The sequence below is a fragment of the Battus philenor genome, unplaced genomic scaffold (assembly GCF_028537555.1).
Source record: "Battus philenor isolate CCGP_79_NKW_IND1 unplaced genomic scaffold, ilBatPhil1.0.hap1 SCAF_17, whole genome shotgun sequence".
Lineage (NCBI taxonomy): Eukaryota > Metazoa > Arthropoda > Insecta > Lepidoptera > Papilionidae > Battus > Battus philenor.
Genome location: NW_027181679.1, coordinates 13,538,171 through 13,561,648, shown reverse-complemented (window position 1 = coordinate 13,561,648; position 23,478 = coordinate 13,538,171). Strand labels below are relative to the sequence as shown.

General features: G+C 34.1%; 1 protein-coding gene across 1 annotated transcript in view; it reads right to left on the bottom strand.

The window, feature by feature from the left end:
* Nucleotides 1-23,478, bottom strand: part of LOC137919900 (neural cell adhesion molecule 2-like) — a 44,307-nt gene that overhangs the window by 7,918 nt on the left and 12,911 nt on the right. Inside the window, exons 5-11 of the mRNA XM_068763120.1 lie at nucleotides 23,229-23,380; nucleotides 21,712-21,853; nucleotides 17,209-17,339; nucleotides 11,476-11,635; nucleotides 4,734-4,890; nucleotides 3,422-3,561; nucleotides 1,626-1,762 (exon numbers count right to left, since the gene is read on the bottom strand). Coding sequence (XP_068619221.1) covers nucleotides 1,626-1,762; nucleotides 3,422-3,561; nucleotides 4,734-4,890; nucleotides 11,476-11,635; nucleotides 17,209-17,339; nucleotides 21,712-21,853; nucleotides 23,229-23,380 — 1,019 coding nt within the window. The remainder of the gene's footprint in view (nucleotides 1-1,625; nucleotides 1,763-3,421; nucleotides 3,562-4,733; nucleotides 4,891-11,475; nucleotides 11,636-17,208; nucleotides 17,340-21,711; nucleotides 21,854-23,228; nucleotides 23,381-23,478) is intronic.

The following is a 23,478-nucleotide window of genomic DNA, read 5'->3' as shown; positions in this document are numbered from 1 at the left end:
TCTACGACTCAAAAAAGTTTGGGGAACTCTGGTTTAGATCATCCGTGGACATGGTTAAGACTTAGATGATGAACCTGTTGGTGCTTATATACCCTTTTTTAGATATATACGTATAATTTTTATTAAACGTTCATAATAAAGGTTAGTTTTTGCAGGCAACTGTATATCCCAAACGCAGTTCGTGTAACATTCCAAACTGGAATTGCTAAAGTTTCCTTATAGCATAACTGTTCACCAATTCGGTGACATGATTAAGATGCATGGGGCCTAGGTTTCGGAAGAATCCTTTTATGAAAATGTCAAGGTCAAATAAACATAAACATGAAGCTGTGGGTTTAATTCAATTTTAATTCACTGCCACTCAAATGGCATATGTAGATACCACGGGGATGAAGTGGCACGGCGCAAATTGCCTAGCCTAAGACCTCAAGTAGTAATACTCTAAGGCTCCCTGGGTAGTCCAAGCTAGGATCACAAAATATTATTATTTTACCGGATTGGCACATAATCATGTGGTTACGAGGTCAAAGAAATACCACGTACTGTGATTACATAGTGAAACATCGATCTCTTTATTAAAACCCAAGTGCACATAACTCATCTCACATAACACATAGATTTGTGACTGATTACAGAGTTTATAACAAAAACAAAAAAATAATTCCACCAGCGACAATAAAAATATTGTAATCGTACAGTGGTAGTCCAGCGATAAAGGACTGAGACATGCGATCTTGGGTCGCGGGTTCGATTCCAGAGACAAAATCTTATATATTTTGCTATAGTTTGCCACTGGTCAAAAACAAGATTCAAGCGGATAAGCAGCAACGCCCTCTATGTACCGTAATACTAGACTGCGATCGCCAACCGGCCTGCCAAGAGTAGTAATTATGGTATCCTCCCCTACATATTATTGAGGAGATCCATGCCTTGTAGTAGGCGTATATAGGCTGAAATGAATCAAACAGCATGCAAACCAGACAGGGTGATGCACTCACAAGATGGACAGATAAACTTTTTAAGGGTAACATAATACGCTAATTGCAGAATCTGAATGGTCTGATTGATTCTGTGTATGGCACTATTCGGTGTAACATAACTCCTGAAGATGCCCCGTGGAGGAGTGAAACACGCGTTGAGAAATTTAACGGTGGCAGTTGTGTAATTCACATTGTTTGTCGCATGCGCATTTATCAGCGGGCTGGCAGCCGGTGCACTTTGTTGCACGACTACGACTGCATGTGCGGAAGTGGCTAAATATTGATCCTTTTCTTACTTGGGCTAATACCAGGCTGTTTTTGGTCCTATTGTAAATATATGGGAAAGGACTAAGTCCTACTGTGAATGTCTTCTTCTTCAATATCTTCTTTTTCAGTTTGAGGACGCCCAGTGTATATGCCTTCCCCAAAGATCGCTTTGATGACCGATTTTGTGACCTCTAGAGATCTTAACTATATCGTCGGGTCCACTAGTGGGGGTACTACCTGCGCTGCGTTTACCATCTTACCAGTGGCCATCTTACGATTTTTTAACAGATAAAATATAAGAAGTAACTTAAAAGCAGACAGAGAGAATCTGTTTAAAAAAAACAGCATCAACAGCAGAGTTCTTGATGTTATACTTACAGCGAGCGTGGGCAATTCCAGTAGCTCCATCAGGAAGGTCTGTGGCAGTCCACCATCGAAGTTCTCGACGCATTCAACGTACAAAGAGTCTATGCTTTGATTCGCCACAGAGCAGTTCTGCAGTGGAAACGGTCGACCTGGGTGAAATAAGATAATTAGATTTTTGAATTAAGAACAAACTGATGGTGACAACGTACTGGCAAGTGCAGCATAGGATTTGATGGAGACTGGTGATGACCTATGTCCACCTGTGGACGTCTTACGGTTGTTAGTAGTTCATAGTTAGCTTTACATTCACCTCCTTAAGGCTTTTACACTAATAACCAATCAACCTGTACATTGGAGTAACCCAAGTGTACATGAAACTAGTTCATCGCCATGTTTTTATTCTTAGATTGGAAATATATGAAAAAGTTTTAAAGTTTTGCTGATAAATGTGGTATAAATTCACTACTTAGAAGCCTTAACATTAGTAACCAACTATCCTGTATATAAAGTACTTAAAACTAGTTCGTCACCGTGATTTTGTTTTCATGGAAGTAGATGTAAAAGTTTTCAAATTTTATTGTTAAATGAGTTATATATACACCCATTATATCTTTAAACTATGTACACTTGCAACCAATAATTTTTTACATATGTATATATATGCCAGCGTGTCAAATTTTATCGGTTTTATTAATTAACTAGGAAAAAGTGTTGAAGAAGCCGCAATATTTACTGACTAAATAGGCCTCCTACTCTAATAATTCACAAAAAACAGTTTCATCTATGATTGAAAGACTCTTTTACTACATGATGTATCATTTTTGGATAAAATATTTAATCGAAAAATCTTTTGTAGGAACCTTTTGGACTTAATATGGAGAGTTCCGTGCCGATTGACTCGACGCCCCACGAAAGCCATCCTGCATGGGCGCAATTGTCGAACGAACGTTGGGTTACACTCTCTTATTTTCTAATGTGCAGTTCTTATAATAGATTATTTGAACAATTTCCTGACATAGATATCTTTTGCAGCTCTTATAGAGACTTTAGAAATCATCTTCATAATTCACTGTTTCCATGAAAGATTTTTAAGTTTAATTTAATATTTTTTAAGCATACAGCCTTAAAGATTGCGCGCAAAAGGAAACAATTTCAAGTTAAGAACTGTTTTGATGTCTAAAGTCGTAAGCCAAATGTTTCCTCTTACATGCGATCACTTCTCTCTTCAATCTTATAATGCGAAGTCACCTACAATGCGATTAAAATAAGAATAGGACGGGCTCTCGGCTAACTTCACTCATATAAGTACGGTCAGCATTAAATATATAAAATTAAAAAATTATAATAATTGTTTTTGTTGATTGTTTAATTTGTTCTACAATGAGCAAAAGAGGTAGTGTTTTACATCGGCGAACTCGAGAGATTATCAGCAATGTTGATAAGTACTTCGAGGAAGAGAAAAAACGTGCCATTATGTTGTTGGACCAGTTGAAACAAGCAAGAATTGTACCAGGGCCAGATGGCAATATTCATATATCGCGTGATGTATTGGGAAGTTTCATTAAGCATTTGGAAACTGCTTCGATGGTAACCGAGCGAGTGACTTAAGCCACTGGTATTATTTTTTAACATTGCTTTTTTTGCACACTATACCAAGTTCCCCTTGTGACGTCACAACATGGCGCTAGGCCGGTCCTATTCTTATTTTAATCGCATTGTACTTTTTTGACACGGTTACTTTTAATGTACTTATGTGTACTGCTGGTGTACCTAAATAAATGATTGTTAAAGTTGAAAGTGCAACTTACCAGCTACCACCAACTGGAAGAGACAAGGCACCTTCTGCTGTCCGATTGCGTTCTCCCCGTAGCACGCTAGCGTGCCATATTCCATGTCAGTGGTGGGGGTGTAGTTCAAGGTTGAAGAGTTACCATGACTGTTGTATAATCTATTGTAAAAACGATTAAAAACATAGTTAATTATTTATTACCAAATTGTTTAATTTATTTATTTGAACATTTAAAATTCTTTCTCGTTGAATTGAGTCCAGAAAATTTTAGCGCGGAATTCTAATGAGTGGTGAAACTTTATATTGACTGAACATTGTCTGGGTTAACAAAGAGAATAGAGGCGGAGAACATCACCTCACTGATGAGCAAAAAGGAGTGTCATGTGTAAAATTAATATGGACCACTCTTTATAAAACATTTTATTTTTTCAATAAACGTTGCTTATTATTAAGACAAAAACAATAAATAGTGCTGTAGTACTGGACAATGATAGACTTTTAACTTTAATATTTAATGGAATCAGGCACTATTTTGCGGAAGTCCATCCTAAGTAAGAAAAGGATCAATATTTAGCCACTTCCGCACATGTAGTGGCAGTCGTGCAACAAATGACGCATGCGCATTTATCAGCGGGCTGCCGAGTGGTGCACTTTGTTGCACGACTACCACTGCATGTGCGGAAGTGGCTAAATATTGGTCCTTTTCTTATTTTAACTTTAACTTAGATATTGTTCCTTTTAAAACAATACTTTCTCTGAGGCAGTAAGTAATAAAAATTATTAAATATATAATAACTGAACTGACGATCTTGTTAAGTTGTCGTAAGACTCTGGATGCAAATTATTACCGAAAAGGTTCTGTTCAAAATCTATGAAGGAGGAGGGAAGGTACCCGATGTCCTGAAACAAGACGTTGATGATGATAATAAACAACCATTGGACAGCGAATTTGTAAGTTGAAGTGGCAAGTTCAAAACCAGATATCCGCTGGAGCCTTAAAGTTCTAGAGTAAAAACTACAGACTGGAAAGCGCAGCATAGGATATTAACTCTTAGAGTGATAACTGCTACCGTCAAATCACTCTTAAAGTGATTTGACGGTGGCAGTTGTGTAATTCTCATTATTTGCCGCATACGCATTTATGGGCTGGCGGGCGGTGCACTTTGTTGCACGACTACCACTGCATGTGCGAAAGTGGCTAAATATTGGTCCTTTTCTTACATAGGATGTTAACACACGAGGTAGATAAACCATCTTGTTAAAAATCTTGCTGGTCGCTTTCAACCGGTCATATGTCTTGCAGTAAAATGATGAGTGTGAAAATAACTAACCTTGGAGGTAGTTCGGTTTGTTCGCCAGAATTATTGAAGGTCCAGTGGAAGGAGACGAGGGCTGGGTTTGCGTCGACTGCGCAGTGCAGCGACACAGTTTCATGCTTCAAGGCTCCGTATAACTCGTTGTCCTTTCTCTCCGCACACACCGGGGCATCTGTGCAACAAAGACAGGTTATATTATTCTATTAAACAAATACACATCGCATTATGTTTAAAGAACCGTCCATATACAAGTATAGTACCAACAATTCATCTAATTATGTCGAAAATTATTATAACAATCACTTTTAATTACTTTATTTACATAGGCTCTGATGATGTTTTCATTAAGTGTTTCTCTATCGATGGTACACCGCAAAATTTCACGTTTTTATCCCACCTTTTCCGTGTCTATAGAACGAGTAAGAAGTTGACCCAATACCACTTTTCCACTGTGGAGTTTCTTTGCAGACATACTAAGCCTTTCAACTCAAACTTTCTGATAATCACAGCCTGAATATCGATCAGCCAGTTCTCTTGTTTCTATAGAATTTTAACCCAGGTCTTTTCAGTGTCAGAGGCATAGGTACTAATTAAGTCTCGTTTTATTTTTTACCACACAGTTGCTTACAATCAGGCGAGTTGATGAATAAACGCAGAAAAGAAAGCATTACAATATGTGATAAATCTAATGCCGTGTGAACTGTTTAAGAATATCATAGTTTTAATTATTTTGTGTCATGTTACGAACGTATATATTTTTGTATTATGTTTACTAACCTGTAATTTTCTAGACTACAAAAATAATGCTAAAAAATATTCTTTATGACTATATAGACGTTGATGTGATTACAAGAGGCTTCTCAGTTCCGTTCATGTCAAACCTTTTAAGTTCACGGACCTTTTCGCTCCGTGAAGTTAGTTCCGATGAAGTTGTAAAAGCCCTCGGGCTAACAGCATCAACTTCAACTGAAACTCCGTGTAAAACCTGACCGTCTTCTGTGCATCATGCTATCCACTTCATGCTACACAATAAATCCTCGTTGTATAGATGCACACTGCAAGGCATAGGTTCGCAAAGATATTTATAGAGGACTGGCTGATCCCGCAAACGTTGTTTTGCAAAAAAAGTTAAAATTTTAATTAACAAATGTAAGATAAGGGTTGATCGTAGAGGGGTGAAAATTTAGGTTTGTATGTATTTTTATATGCTGTATCATAATAAAATAAAAACCAAAAAAATTGTCTAAAAAATTAAAAATAAAATTTAGGGGTGGACCACCCTTATAACTTAGGGGTATGGAAAATAGATAGTAGCCGATTCTCAGACATACTGAATACGCATGTAAAATTTGGTAAAAATCGGTCGAGCCGTTTCAGAGGAGTTCAAGTTCGAACACCGTGACACAAGAATTTTATATATTAGATATACCATTATCCCCACTCTTTGCAGGTAGGTTGGCGATCACAGTTTGATATTATAGTAAGCAGAATATGCTGCTACCCATCATCAGGAACTTTTTTTGTGAGAAGTAGCAATTCTATATCAATAATGCGTACAAAATTAATTACATGATTTTATCCTGACAATCGAACTTAGTCCTCTTTCACTGGAATACTATTCTTCATATAAATCTTCCAAGAGGTCAAGTTTTTCCTACACATAATGTCTACAGATTTGATTCCACTTTCGATATGCCTTGGTGTATATATGTTATAATATATATAACTGATCGAAATTTTTTATGTTGACTACATACTTTTATATATCTACAAGCTGATCTCGCAAACCAATTTGCTAATAAAAAATAGGGGTTGATAGCAGAGGGTTGAAAATTTAGGGTTGTATAGGTATGTATTTTTGTATGCTGTATGATAAAAAAATACAAACAAAAAATTGTTTAAAAAATAAAAAAATAGGGGTGGACTACCCTTAACGTTTAGTGGGATGAAAAATAGACGTTGTCCGATTCTCTACCCTGGCCGAAATGCGCGCTAAGATTCACAAAAATCGGTGCAGCCGTTTCGGAGGAATTCAATCACGCACACCGTGACACGAGAATTTTATAAATTAGATTTAAGGGAATAATATATTTTTCAAGTAATAACATAAATTTAATATAAACAAACCTGTTAATAAACAATTAGTATTATTGACTTTAATAAAATAATATAATCATAAACAATTACAAAATTGATTGCCAATTGCCACGGAACAAAGCGAGAGGTTGTATCGACTCGAAAGCTATGAATAATAAATACCATTGAACAATATAAAACTGGTTTTATTGTGCACTAAATAAACTGGAAACTACAAAACATCGAATACAACACCAATAAAGCAATTTGAATCTAAGTATTGTACGTATAGCGATGGGTTCATTATAAAGTCAGACTACGATATGCGTGAAGATAGTTGTGTGAAAATAAAAGAATAAATCATTTTAATAAAGATTGTTCGAAGTTAGTAATCTTTATAAAGTAAAAAGTTAAGCAAGGATCACATCGCCTTACTAATAGGAGATAACAACGATAGGCCAGTGTACCTCCAGTTCTACAGGAGGTGAGTGAAGGTGGTCGCAAAAATACGAGAAAAAATACAGGTCGGGTAAGCCACCAAATAAACAGGAGGTAGAATTAAAATCAAACGTTAAGAAACATACAAAATATATGGAGATCTGTGATAAATAGTAATAAATAGCATATTAAGAGAAGGATAAAAATGTAAAGTAGCATAAATAAATATAAAAATGAGATAATTTTGTGATATTTGGGAAACGAGGCAATGAGTGACCAAAAATTACAGTGCTCGGCGATAAATATTGCACATCGACATTTGGAAAGAGACAATCAGCTAATTTCGGCTTCATAGAGCGTTATCTCTGTCGCACGAAATACAACAACTGACAAAACGTCACATAAGTAGTGTGGGACAGAGACAGTAAAAGGACAGAGAGAGTAAAATGAGAGAAGAGGATAAAAATGAGAACGGATGTGAAAATAAAAATAATAGAAGGGGAATTAAAACTCTGCCCCAAACAAGAAAGAGGTGCCAGAGGTTCCCAAACCTTTATCGTACACTTTAGAAAATATATACATAGTTGCAATATAGTATATAAAGTACAATAGGTGGTCTTATCATACGAGACAATTTTTTCCAGAATATCTTAGTATGGATACAATGGAAGTAGAAATATCATATCATGTATATAGCATGTATACTTATAATAAATACGGTATAATACATAATAATAAATATAATAATAAATTAAAACATTAAACTGGCATGGCTGGTCGCAATTGCCTTAGAATAAATAAAGAAACAGAAAAAGAAAAAAGGAATCAAAGGATAAATAATAGGTCTAGTAAATATTTCTTAAACGTAGATAGTGAATTAGCACATATTATATTTAGCTGTAGCTCATTCCATAATCGAACAGCTTGCATGGTAAAAGATTTGACCATATACGAAGAAGAATATGCCGGAGTTTTAAATTTAATATTCTCTGATGATCGTAAATATATCTCATGTGTATCGTGAAGAAATTACTTAGTTAAGTAATGTAACTTAGTTGTTTAATCTCAGCGGTTAAGATTGTCTTTTCGAAGGCAACATAGTGTGGTTTAATGAGAAAATTAATGCCTCTAGAGACGGATAATGCAAGTTTGCGGTCCGCTCGGCAGGTAAATTGCATCTTTGTAAACGAAAACTGTTCAATTACATCAGAATTTTCGTTATAAATTTAACGTAATAATTATAATGCAATTATAGCTACTAGCTATCAATCTCCTTCGTGCAATAAGAAAGGTCTGCGACCAAAGTATATAGATTTTTTGTTCACTCATACATTTGGAATAGTGGCTTTGTTTAAGAGTAAATTATTGTTTCAATTATGGTTTCTATTCTATTTAATTTTTCTGCCTTATATTTTCTTTTGTTAGTCATCTTTCGTTATTCACAATATATATCACTTTACATTATTAACATTTCATTTACTTCCTCCTACATTCCTTTCATGTATTTCCAAGATATCACAGATTTATTTTAAATATCACAATTTTAGTTACAGGTTTAAGATTTGCTTCTATAGCTTGCTTTTTCTCTTGTTATTTTTATTAAACGTCTATTTAAATTATAAATTTTATCTCAGTTTTGAGGTCTTAATTGACTCTGCCTTACGTAACTAAGTCTTATCATTACCTAATATGATTGTCTTCATCACCCACCAGTAAGGTAATGTTATTTGCCTTAATTATTTCTCCTAGTTCTATATCATAGATAAATTTAGTTCCTATAGCTTACGGAAGGGTAATCTAGTCTCTCACTTTTAGCCTCGCAAGCTATATCGCTCAAAGAACCATGTAGAGATATATACTAGAGATTTATCTAATTTGAATTAAGAATGATTTCATTTACGACCGAAAGTAACTGAGTTAGCCCAACGGATTGGCAAGTTGATCAGCAGTGGTAGCCCAGCAGAGAACTAAGACTTGTGATGATATTACGTAGGATTCTCAGATTACAGTCTTAAATAATTAACACTTTGTGCATTAATTACATAGGGTTGAATAAGATTCAACTATAGATACTGAGGATCTGTAAGATACACAAGAGACAAACAATACTGTTGATACAAATACATATTAAAAGAAATGTGATTTTTAAAAGAGAATGGTTTTTAAGTATAATTGTAAAACTGGAAATAAAGTATATTATAAAAAAAATCTGTTATATGTAATGTAAAATTGTAATCAGGAAATGTAGATTAGAGAAATCACCTATTTTCTCTAATCTACATTTCCTGATATGGAAGAAAATTTGCCAATGAGAAGATATAGAACACTTGAAGGACAAAAGGAAAGTATTAAAAGATGTTAAAAAGAAAGTAAGTATATAAATAAAAATTAAAAAACCTTAAAAACTCTTTTACACGAAATTTAACGTTTCTGCCGCACACATATTTAAAATCGCCATATACAAAAATCTTATTGCTATAACTATAATATATTTTATTCCATACAATTTCTACTTGAAAATATATTTAAACCGAGCGAGAAGTTGCAAGCCGTAAAAATAAATTGCACCAGTAACACATTGTCCAATAAAACATTCCCGTAATAACATCACGTAAATTTCAGAAATTATTAAAATTGTTGGCGAGAAATTCGTCGCTGAAACAGTAAGAAGGTAGTTGTAAATATGGCCGAAACGCTCTAAATTCTAGCAATAAACGCTACTGTTTATCCACGGTGTCGCGACTGTCCGCTATAAAATTTTATTACGTTATATCCATTGCCAAGTTGAGTAAGCTGGCGGCGTTACTCCCAGTTAGCGGGTCGGCAATGTATCCGCGCAATCTCCGGTAATGCTCTCACCCACTGCGAGCGGCACTTTGCGGGAGTGCAGCGGTACTTTGGCCACATCAGCCTAGTATTTACCGTAATTGCTTTCGCTGCTACAATGAGATTCGAAGTCTGGAGCTGCCAAATAATATTTTTTAGCTAGAATTCTACTTCATATACTATTTATAATTATACATTGTAACCTTTCTATCCTATTATTTAAACACAAACTCGCTTATGAAGCAGAAGAACATACTGATTTCGTTTGCTTTAACCCTTTCCACTCCAAGGCTGTTATGTAGCATCGATAAAATTTAATTGAATTATAGTATCTTGCGATTCTAGAATATGTTTCATTCATTCGTGATTCAAACATTTTAGTAACAAAAATCTTTCCTGTTTTAAATTTATCCGCAAAAAGAAGTATTACACCATGTAGAGTATCACTCGACAGTGGAGCTTGTGGAACAAAATCAGTGTCGAGTGACATTCGACATTGGAGTGGAAAGGGTTAAGCGATTGATATATTCACATAATTTTCTACTTTGAATCATTTACAGAGACCACTTTATAAGTCAACAGGTCGCTTATGTCCAGTCCAAGAAGTCGTATTTTGAGTAGAAGTAGCGGCTTTTGTCGATCTAATAGAAGGATTGGGTCCGTTTTCTTAGAGGATTTTGAGCCTTGCAAAAAGAATGCTCATGTCTTTGATCTGAGTGGAAGTTTGTAATTTGAGGCTGTATATCGGCTGGTGTTTTTGGTGTGAGAGAAGGCCTATATCTTCAGTCTGAGAGGAGTTTTGTGTCCTTTTTCCGAGAGGATCCTTGAGCATAATCGCGAAAAGAATGCTCGTGTCTTCGATCGAAGTGGAAGCTTGTAATTTGAGGCTGTATATCGGCTTGTGTTTTTGATGTGAGTGAAGGCCTGTAACTTTGGTCTGAAAGGAGTATTGTGTCCTTTTTCCGAGAGGATCCTTGAGCTTAACTGCGAAAATAATGCTCGTGTCTTCGATCTGAGTGGAATCTTGCACTTTGAGTCTAAGTAGCGGCTTGTGTCCTCATCATGACGGAGGCTTGTATTTTGAGTAGAAGTAGCGGCTTGAGTCAACTTGAGAGAGAACTTATGCCTCTAGTCTTAGATGAGGCCTGTATCTTCGGTCTGAGGAAAAGCTTGTGTCTTAGGTGTAAGAGAAGGATTGCGTTCCTTTTTTTTGTAAGAATACTTGAGCCTTTTCGCGAAAAGAAAGCTCGTGTCTTCGATCTGAGATGAAGTTTGTACTTTGAGGCTGAGTAGCTGTTTTTGTCTTGTCATGCCGAGGAAAGACTTGTGGCTTCGGTCTAAGAGGAGGGTATTATCTCCATTCTGAGAGGAACATTGTATCTTTGCAGTAAAAACATATATTTATACCAATACTCACATCGAACTTGAAGTGAAACCGGATTGCTGGTGCCTTTGCCCTCGCTGTTGGCAGCCATGCAAGTGTAGTCACCTGCAGCATTCCTCGTGACGCTCTGCAGCACCAGGCTCTGGGCGCTCAGTATCACACCAAGAGCTTCGTTGTGAAAGATCTCCGTGTTCTGAAATATATTTTCGAATTAATCTTATGAATTGATGTTTTTTTTTTTTAATTTAATATTACAAAGTTTTCCTCTAATATATAGTCTAGTCGAATATATAGTCAGAGCCTTTATTTATAAATTATAATTTCTGGACGGGGGGGGGGGGATCCTCAAATGGACGCCTGGAAATGGAGGGCCCAGGCAGTGTAAGACTACTAAAACTCCCCACCGTCGGCTCTGTTACAATTAAATTTCTTAAAGTTATACATTTCCTTACTATCTAATATATCCATTGTTATTATACGCTTATATTTGAATTGATGTTGAAGTCATATGTTTGTGAAATATTTTAACAAAACAAACCCGACTGGATTTATTGTTCAGCTTTATTACGCGACGCGTTTGGGATTCTCAAGTTTTATTCTTCATCATCATGCTAGCTGATAGATGCCTCTGTAAAGGATAGTCCTCTCCCAAAGAGTGCGATAAACACAAGCCTTGCACTAACACATCTAACGACAAACTTGCCACCCGAAGACGAACTCTTGCGTGTATTTTCAATACGGCATGTATATTGAATTTTGCGATCGCATCTTGAGTTTCATCCGTGTAGATGAGACACAAGACGCGATCGCAAAATTCATCGATCTGGTGAATACAGCAACCGTCGCACAGACACTGGCGCACAACATGAGGATGACAATATGGAGTAGGAATGAAGTGGTCGCACGAAACGTAATGTTAACCCTAGACATTGTTAGGACGTCGTGAAAAACATATTAGACACCAATGATTGCCCCGTGGTGGGGTGAAACACGTGTTGAGTAATTTGGCAGTGACGGTTGTGTGATTCGCATTGTTTACCGCATACGCAGTTATCAGCGGGCTGGCGGGCGGTGCATTTCATTGCACGACTACCAATGCATGTGCGGAAGTGGCTAAATATTGGTCCTTTTCTTACTTAGGATGGAGTTCTGCTAGGTAATGCCTTATTCCATTAAAACAATGATTTAAGTATCTATGATTTAAGCTAGGATATATCTTAAGAGAGCTTAGTAAAAGCCGTTATACGTAGAAAAGCGAGCTAAAAGAATTTTTGACCGACATGAATATAAATAACAATATAAACAAATGAATAAGGATTCATTTTCAAGTTAAATAACTTGTAGTAATTAAAGCATAAATATATAAACCAATTAAACAGGTAATTACGCAATAGTGGTAGTATTAGGTAACTGTGCAATTTACCGAAAGTTCAACTTGAAACTGCATCGCAAGATGAGCAGTCTCAAGTTAAACTGACGCGCAACTTGGCTTTAAATCAACTTAACAGCGTGCTTGAAATAGATCTATATAAAGGACATACATGCACGGGAAACTTCGAATATGATACAGAGTTTCATTCAACAATTTCACACACATACATAAATACATACATTTATACACGATGATTAATTTTTAAGTTTGTACAGGTGTTGGCAATCATTTTATGAAGTTATTACTTTGAATTATGTTATATTAATTTATTTTTTCTATGAAAATAAGACTGGCCAATAATATCTGCACTACAAAATCTACAGAGACAGATAGCAAACAATTAATTTGAATATTAGTAATCTGAATTTTAAAAACGCTTACCCTTACTGTATTATAATTACATTATTTATTATTTCTGAAATCATTTATTTTTGGATAGGGAGTACCATACTATGACAGCAAATGAGCCATACATTCACCCCTTTAAATATTTCACACCTGTTTCTAATCATTGTTTGAAGTAATCACTTTGAAATATATTGAAGAAGTCTAACGGGAAAGATAGCAAAGAATTAAATTTACTATATGGTAATCAAGATTTTGAGAACTATATATTTTAATTAATTGTTTGCTATCTGTCTCTTTAGATTTTTACTACCGGAAATTATTAGCTTGTTGCATTCCTATTAAAAAATATATTAATGTAACATATTTCAAAGTAATAACTTCATAAAATGATTGGAAATAGGTAAAATTAAGCTTTACAGTAATATTTTCATTACAAATTTATTATTTCTGAAACCATTGATTTTTGGACAAGGTGTACCATACATTGAAATCAAATGATATATACATTCATCCCGTCAAAGCTTACACCGCTGCCCAAACACCTTGTATGAAGTGATAACTTTGAAATACGTTACTAGACTTTTTACTACCAGAAATTACTAGCTTGTTGCATTCCAATAGAAAAAAATGATTAATGTAACATATTTCAAAGTAATAACTTCATAAAATCATTGAAAATAGGTAAAAGCGTTCAATTTGAAGATACATTGTAGTCATCGATGTGTTATTTTAATACCGATACGTGCACAGTATAGATTTTTAATATAAGCAAAAGCAGCGTCTGAACTAGCTTCGACGTACGATATTAAATATTTTAGAAATTCCATTCCGCCTATTAGAATTCGGTAAACCCTCGCAATATTCTATATTGTCAATTAAAATTAATATCGGCAATGTGTTCATATATAGATATTAGCTTCAATTAATTAATAATTGTTATGACTCGTGTGAAATATTTTAAATTATTATCGAATAATTATAATGCGTGTCATAAAACTTTATAGACGTTATTCGAAAATTGAAAATTTTAATTAGTTTTGCATACTCCGTTTTAATTTTTATTTTATAAATTGAAATGTTCTTCATTTAAATTCCATCTATAAGATGATCACACCTTTCTCTAGATTCTATAAAATCATTAGGTCTTTTATGGGTTTATACTTCTTCTTTTTCTATTCAGCCAATGGACGCTCACTGATAAGTACAGGCTTTCTCCAAATAGCGCCACGATGACTGCCTTTCCCTCTACTAGGTAGACCGAAAGTCTACCTAGTAGGAGGAAAGACAAGACCCCCACTAGGTAGACATTCGGTCTACCTAGTAGGGGGGTCTACCTACGCCGCGTCTACCGGCTCGTGGTCGCTACTCTAGAACCTTCCGTCTACAATGGTCATCGGTCGCGATGTTCACCGCCCACAATCAATTCAATTTGGGACAAAATAACATTTAGTGGATTTAAATTCCAATGTTTCAATCTAATAATATCGACAAACATAAATAAAAAATACAGTATGATTAATTATATGTGCAAAAGCTTTAAAACAATACATAACGAATCTCCCTGTATAAATATAATAATAGTTTCCACAATCAAGAATTCTCAAGTTTTTAATTAAATTTCGGACCCTTGTAATGCAAATACAAATTTCGAAAATATCTCCGCATCCTCTATTTACATTAGACATTAACTAAATTAAAAAACTTTTTGAATAATTATATGTTGAACTTTTAATTAGTAAAGTTAAACGTTTGTTACTTGACTTATTTGAACTTGAAACAAAAATATAGAATGTTGTCTAAATATATATTTACTTTGTAGAATTTAATTTGAAATGAACTTTGAAATTGAAAAAAAAAATACTATCAAAATCTGTATACTGGCAGGCGACACGAACTAAGATTAGGCAAAACTGATTAAAAATTTTATCTGTGACGTTTTAAAAGAAATAAAAGAAGTTGTCGCTAAAACCGTGTATATTTTCTTTATTCAAAATACGAAGGATTATATCTCTTCTTGTCGTTTAATTGAGTCTACAATCTGTGGAGATGAAATGCCTTTAACTCTAGAGAAAAACAGTTGCTAAAAACTCTGAGAGATTATGTATTTTAAATAATATGTGATCAAATTATTAAACATTGAAAAAGGCTGGTAATGGTCAAATCATTCCCAGGGTGTGGTATATGTTCTATGAAGTCATTTACAGTGTACCATCCTAAGTCACACAAACGGATTATGATAAAAATACGATATGCTACTGTGGTCAAAAAGTAAGGCGAATTTGTTTTTTAAAATTATAATTATTTATATATTCTTCCAAATCAATTTCGTCCTTTTCAAAGTAATTTCCGGCTGATAAAACGCACTTTTGCCAATACTTCTTTCTGTCCCCTAAACAGTCGTAAGTTTTTTTTCTGGATAACCTTCAAGACCTTCTTAGGTTGGATTTTTGTTGTCCCAGCATTGGTCTTTAAATTTTGCTGAATAGTTAGAAATCGCACGGAGTCACATCAGGTGAAGACGGTGGTTGCGAAACGACATCAGTTGAGTTTTTGACGCTTTACAAAAAATTAAACGACTTGTCACGCTTGAAACATTAATCATCCTTAAAAATGCTTTTCGCTGAGACAAATGATATTAGAATTTTACACAAACAGAAAATTAGCAAACGTTATAGACAGTACTACAAATCTACAAAAAAAATTTGTACTTTACTTTTTGATCATAGTATTATGAAAGCCGAAAAATGTAATAATATTTGCGTTAAACGCGTAACTATCGACTTTCTTGTCAGGTTCTTTACAATAAAAACTATATTCCGGACCTTGTGGTAGACTATGTATAAACACATATTTTAAGTGCCTATTCAAGAGAATCAATCATCATGCAAAATCATGCGAAAGATCTTGGGACCAGCGAGAAATCAAGACGGATCTTGGAGGCTTCGAAAGAATGCCGAAATTGAGACTTTAATAGCACAGTTAAATATCATTGGCGAATATAAAACTCAACGAATCCGCTTGGTCACTTGGAGCGAATGGGATCGGATCGGAGCGTGAAGGTAGCGTACCTGGAAAAACCGAGGGGTCGAAGACCAGTGGGTAGACCCAGGTATCGCTGGATCGATCGCGTTGAGGCAGACTTGCGCGAATTGAATGTCAACCAATGGCAGACGATGGCGCAAGATAGAGGAAAGTGGAAGTCTCTCGCTTCGGAGGCCAAGACCCACTTTGGGTCACTGAGCCAGCGGAGTAAGTAAGTAAGTAAGTATTCAAGAGAATAAATTAAAAAAAAATTAAGATAGAGAACCTCTTTACCTAAATTGTACCTTGTCTTGTTATATACTTAGATTTTAGATATTCAAAGCAACATCCACCATCCAAATTCTTTATCTTCTTTTCAGTCGACTTTAACTATGTCGTCGGTATACTTAGTGGGAGGCTAGCAACGTCTCGTCTACCGGCTAGTTGTCGTCACTTAAGAACCTTTCAGACGCAACGGCTTTCAGCGACACGAGCAATGTGCCCTTCCTTCCTCCTACCTTCGTCGGTGATATTAGTACTTCTGTGAATCTCCTTATTGTTGATTCGACATCATAGCAAAACTTGGAGCATTGCCCTCTCCATTGTTCTCTGGGTAACCTTGAAGCCTGACCTATACTGCATATATATTTATAATAAATTGATTCCTATTTCGTTGCCTTGGTCCTAGTATTCTAGTGTTTGCCATTTTTGTATTGTCCTTAGGTAAGATCTATAAGATTTAATTGCCATATGGTCCTACATCTTGTACTTTTTTTTAACACCTGTTCATCTAAAGTACCTAGTAAGAAGATGGTTAAGGATAGGATATGTCCGTATCCTTGAGTATCCTTTGAGGACCTTCGTACCATCTAAACTGTACATTTTTATTTCATAATACATATTTAATAAACCAATAAATGAGTAAAAGTGTATTTTTATTTACATTACATAAATAGCCTACTTACATCATGAAACCAGACCAAGCGATGCGTCTTCGGATTCGCCTTTACGGTGCATTCGAAATAAACATCATCACCTTCTTTGATCTCGTCGGGGTTCAAATTGGATCCCATCTTGAGGTCCACGATTGGTACATCTGTAACAAAAATTTTATGTTGATTGATATGAAACTTCCTGTAATAGCCTATTCGAGAATATTTTGATATTTATTATAAACAAAGTATATTTAAACAATCAATAAAATGTACAAAGGACAGATATATATTACTATTATTCATTCTCCGTTCGACTTTTACGACTATGAAGTCAAATATAAAGTATCATATTTTTATTGCTTCAATAAAATCGATATTATTGAACTGCACTTCAGAACGATCGATGTTAAACGAATTCCACTTTGTTCCTGTATACAGAGTAAGTGGTTGTATTAAAAGAATTTTGAAATAAAAATTCCGAGGTCATAAAATATTTCCCTTTTGACTTAAATAAAACTATTTTTTTAAACCAGAATGAATCAAGAATCGCTTCACAGGAGTTCAGGAAAGCCATGAACACCGATGATACAGGTAAAATTTATTTATTCAACATTGGAAATTTTAAAAGAACTCTTATTGATCGTCAACTTATTATTCTTTAGTCTATTATATTTTAGACTCTACTCTGCTTCGCAAGGTGTTATAGTTGTGGAGAAGAATCAGGAAGAAACTCCATAACAACATACCTTTTGATAAAGTTTAACACAGATTTATACATAAACACTTTATCAGATATGGCCTAAATGAAATCAAAATAATCATACAACATCATTAAAATTTTCGTTTATTAAATAATAGTCTTTTTCGGTCAATTTACTTTTAATATACGTTTTGAACTTTGTTAATGGTAGTCCAATAATATTTTGTGGCATTTTATTCTAATTCCGTTTATTACAAATTCATTTGTACTAAACGGAATTAGAGACTTTTTGCAGTTGAAATTTTGGTACAGACAGTTTTTCACGGTGCCTTGTAAAAACAAAGGACATCCCATATTTTGATGAATTTATCATAATTATTGTAAACGTTCAAAATATTATCATAAACATATTGTGAGGCCATTGTAAGACTATGGACCTCTTTAAACTGATTTTTCAAAGAGATTCGAGGACCCAAGCCCTAAATATCTTTGATTACAGAGTTGGTATTCTATCTATCTACGAGTTGATCGTTTATATGTGTAAAATTTTACAAGGGTTGAATCACCCTGTATAGAGTAATGACTTTGAAATATGTTACATTTATACTTTTTTCTATTTAAATACTTCATTTCACTAACAATACGACCCCTATTTTTTGTTAATTTATTTTGATTATTGTAAACGTGGTTAGAAGCTAAATATGATGATATTTCAAGCTATTAAGGAAACATATTAAATATACGATTTACTTGATAAAGAAAGCATTTCCATCGAAATATAAAATACATAGATGTTTCGTAATTTCCGGAATGCTTGCAAGTTTGACGGTTCGATAGAAATTCAAAGAATCACAAACAAATTTGTTTAAAAACTTGAGATACTGTTTTCAGGAAAATTTTATATCATTTATATTTTTACTTTGAATAAACTTATTACATTGGACAGCAGTATATAGTCCACCAGTTAGTTACTTCTGTTCATTTACGAATCTCCTTATCGCTTATTCATTCTCGCACAGAAATTCCGAGCATAGCACTGTCTTGAACAACTGTGAGGATGCCAATGAAGGACAAAGTTTACCATCACTTGTTACATTGGTAGCAGAACAAGAATGGAGGAGATAATTGAAAGGAATAAAAATTCGATCAAAACAATAAGACTTACTAAAGCGTCGGATTAGACCACAGGAATGCAAAAATATGTAGGATAAAAAATAAGAAAAGGACTAAGATATCACTACTTCCGCTATGTGGCAATAGTCGTGCAATAAAGTGCACCGCTAGCCAGCCCGCTGATAATGCATGTGGCAAACAATGAATTAATGACGATAACGGCAATCAAAGACAGAAATGTTTTCATATCTGTAGTTGAAATGTCAAAATGAACCTATAAATATGAAAAGAATAGCATAGAGGAAGTTTCATTTACATCTATAATTCATAGAAAAATTTTAATGAAGATTTATGAAGCAATATAAAGTTGAGCAGGAACAAATTATTAATATCTCCATGTTTAGATTACACAAGTGGTATTACAAGTTTGGCCTCCTTATATTTTAACATCGTCTGAAGAGATTTATTAAAATCCTTCGCGGTGAATCTTAAGGAATATTGGTATATTCTTGAATTTTATCGTATTACCTTATAGTTCATTTCAATATTGCAACTGTTTATTTTATGTGCAATTGGTAAAAAGTTAATTTTAACTGTGTTATGTGCTACGGGTTGCTTATATGAGGTTATACAAAGTATGAATGATAGAATTGTACTCCGGGAATTGAACCCGAAATGAATAGAAAAAGGGACTATAATAGAATATAAAAAATTGCAATACATTATATATATATATATATATATATATATATATATATATATATATATATATATATATATATATATATATATATATATATACATATATATAATTAGTAAAGTTTGTTATACCATTGTATAAATTAGTAATATGGTTGGTTGTTATATTCCCGAGTAATGTATCTGTAGAGAAACGTGATAAAATAAAAATATAAAAAAAAAACAAATCATTTTACATTGTAAATGATTTTAAATTGACAGTAAAGCATGTAAATGAATTGTTATAACTACTAAACCAAATGAAAGAACGTCCAAGTTTTTTTTTTGTTCTCAGAACAGAGCGCCTTATAATCCTGATAGTTTCGTTTTAAGTCGACGAAAATAATATGAAATATGATAATGAATAATGACAAATACTAACAATCAAACACAGACGGATAATCATATGATTAATGAAATAAATCTGCTTGTTCAACTTATGCATAACGTCGACAATAAGTTATTGCCGCAGCAGAAAAGAGAAAAGAGATCGCATGTCGTTTCATTTCAAAATCAGTTACAAAAAAAATGTTAATTACATTAACACTTTAATAAAAGATACTATTCAATCATATGCAATTACAGGATTGTTTCAAAGCGAAATAAGATCGCGTGAACAGGCTTCATATACACAGTAAAAAAAGTCTGCTAGTGTCTTAAGTTTTTGGAGTAAAGACCACGGATCGACAAACACAACGTAGTGGAAAAATATGGTGGAAGTCTATGTCCAACAGTATATTTCTTAAGCCTGTAATGATGAAGACCGTACATAAACTAGTTGGATATATAGTTAGTCTACTTTCAACCGATTCTTCTGTATATTTACAAGGGAGTAATGTGTCCACCAATATACTTCTAGCAGCTAAAAAGTTACTAATGATAAAAGTCAAATTTATTTTGATATCTTGATGGACTTAAAATCGTTTTAATTGTGTAGTGTACAGTATGTTTCTTTATTTTATCCGAGGCAAGTGCGATCCAAATCAGTTTGATGTTTTTATTTATTATTGTATAATATTATATTTATAATATGCATTAAAACTTTTTTATTATAATTATATATGTTATATACGTATGTATGTATGTTTAAGTATGTATGTCTATGTATGTTTATGTATATTTATGTTCATTTGTTTATGAATATGTATTTTTTTTGTACACGTGAACTACTCTTTATAAGTACTATTATCTTTTCATTACTTTGGTTGTCTGCTATCTTTTCATTACATTGTACTTTTCTGTATATTTTTGTATCTGTATATTATGCATCTTATCGTGTACAGTAAAGAATATTAAATTAAAAAATTATGTATTGCTCTCCACTACGGCCAAAAATGACACTGTCTTGTTCGAATTCGAATTTAAACGCAGATTTGAATTTAAACGCCATCAGTGGTGTGGTCGCTGCTGTTGTGTTAGTCATGTAAATTTTAGATACTCTTTGTACATATGTGAATACACCCCGGGTAAGAAAAGGACCAATATTTAGCCACTTCCGCACATGCAGTGGCCCACACAACCGCCACAATCGGTGTAACATAACTCCTGAAGATGCCCCGTGGAGGGGTGAAACACGTGTTGAGTAATTTGGTGGTGGCGGTTGTGCGATTCGCATTGTTTGCCGCATACGCATTTATCAGCGGGCAGGCGGGCGGCGCATTTCATAGCACGACTACTACTGCATGTGCGGAAGTGGCTAAATATTGGCCCTTTTCTTACTTAGGTTGGACTTCCGCGAGGTAACGCCTGATTCCATTAAAAAATACACCCCGGATCACTCTTAGCTATCTTTATCGCTAAGTTTATCGAGTGGTAAATCAATTCCCTCAATAAATGCGTAAACTTCATCGAAGGTAGATCAGATACGTGCTCCGGTTACTTACATCTGCCCGCGTATGTTAGTGATGGTATAGTAAGATGTTTTATTTAATCTTACAATAGCATCGTATTGCGGATGAAAATAAATATTATTTAGTTCTCACAGTGTACGTTGAGTCTCCATTTATCTTCGATTGCCGAATCTGGTATGTGTTTGTTCTCGGCGCGGCACGTCAGGAATTTTCCGTCGTCTTCAACGCCCGGCACCAGGCTCAACACGCTGAGTGTTTCGTTGTTTTCCGAGAACTGCGAAAAGGCAATACGCTATTGAATTCCAAAGTGAATGGTTTCAACTTTCAAAGATAAAAGTTAATTCTATTTTTTATATATAAATCAGGTATACAATGAATCGAAAGGGATATTGCAACTGAAGAGCTTTGAAATAAAAAATGACATTATTATTCCACGAAAAAGATTTGAACTAGACAATTAACAAAAGAATATATATTCTTTATTCAAAACTACCAAATAAATTTACGTAAAATGATATATTTATCTCTTTAAACACATATCTTTGCATGCTCTATGTTTAACATTGCATTACAAATGTAACGAAATTACAATAAAATAACAACTTAATTGCATCAAATTATGCAAAATTCTGGTATATCAAAAATTTATTAAGTGACATATGACATCGTGAGGAAAAAGGTTTTGTTAAAAAGGTCTTATATATTCATTATTGTCGTATAGGCATTGGTAAGTATGCATAGAAGAAAGCAAGTATGTGATATAACCTATTTAATATCAAAACCGATGTTAAAGAGCAATAAAATAATTAAATATGACCTATATAGTTATTTTTGCACGCCAAATTGACCACTGCGCTGTTTTGAGGACATTTCTAAAATTATTTTGTCATATAAGAACAAAAAGAAAAACATAAACGAATGTAACTGACATAGCCTAGTTTGCCATTATACGAAGCTATTTTTAATTCTGGTTTTTATCAAATTGTTCTCACCTGGAAATTTTCCTATGACGTGACAAGAGATCTAAAGATCTAAATCTATTTAGATACAAGAGAATATTAAACTGTTTAGATGATTAGCCTCCTCTAGAAGAGAAAGTGGACTATGGACCACCTATGACTAAGTGATGCGTAGAGAACATCTCCGCTCGGAGCATCAAGTTCTAGAATAGATACCAAGTTCTAGTGCGCCCCAATATTCATCCACAAGATTTACAGAAAATTTGGTTAGGTGATAACACGTTGGATTCATGCCGAAATTTAAGGAATGCTTATGTATATTTAAATATATAATACTAATTTAAATCATTACCATTCCAAAAACAAAATTTATAAAAAGGAATATGACAATATAATACAATTAAAGTGAAGCATTAAACAAAACTGTTACCTTCAGTAAGTGAAATCTTTTAAATACAGAAAACTTCAAACAAAAGACTTCAAAAACCGGACCCACTATTGAGAGACCGAAAAAAGAAACAAAAGGAATAAGAAAACAAAAAACAAGACCGCGAGTAACGAGACCATACAATTCACGAAAATACCAGAAACAAAAAAAGGCACAGGTCATTATCCAGAGGCCGTTGGAAAAGTGGGAAAAGGGACCTATTAATTAAGACACAATAGATCTTCAAGTACAAAAGGACTTACGTTTTTCGCCATACGCTTTAGTTGTCTGTTATTCTTCCACCAAGTCACTGACGCCTCTGGTCGCGATCCTGTTGTCTTACATTCAATCTCGTATCTCTTATCAGCAGATACCTGCTTCTCCTTCATCAGTATCGTCACTGTAATTGGTTTCACTGCGGACAAAATAAATATTTACTTTCCTACCAAGAAAGCTACGCTCGGTATTTTCCTCTGAAATCGAATCAGATATGAAGATATGGATTCTAGCGCA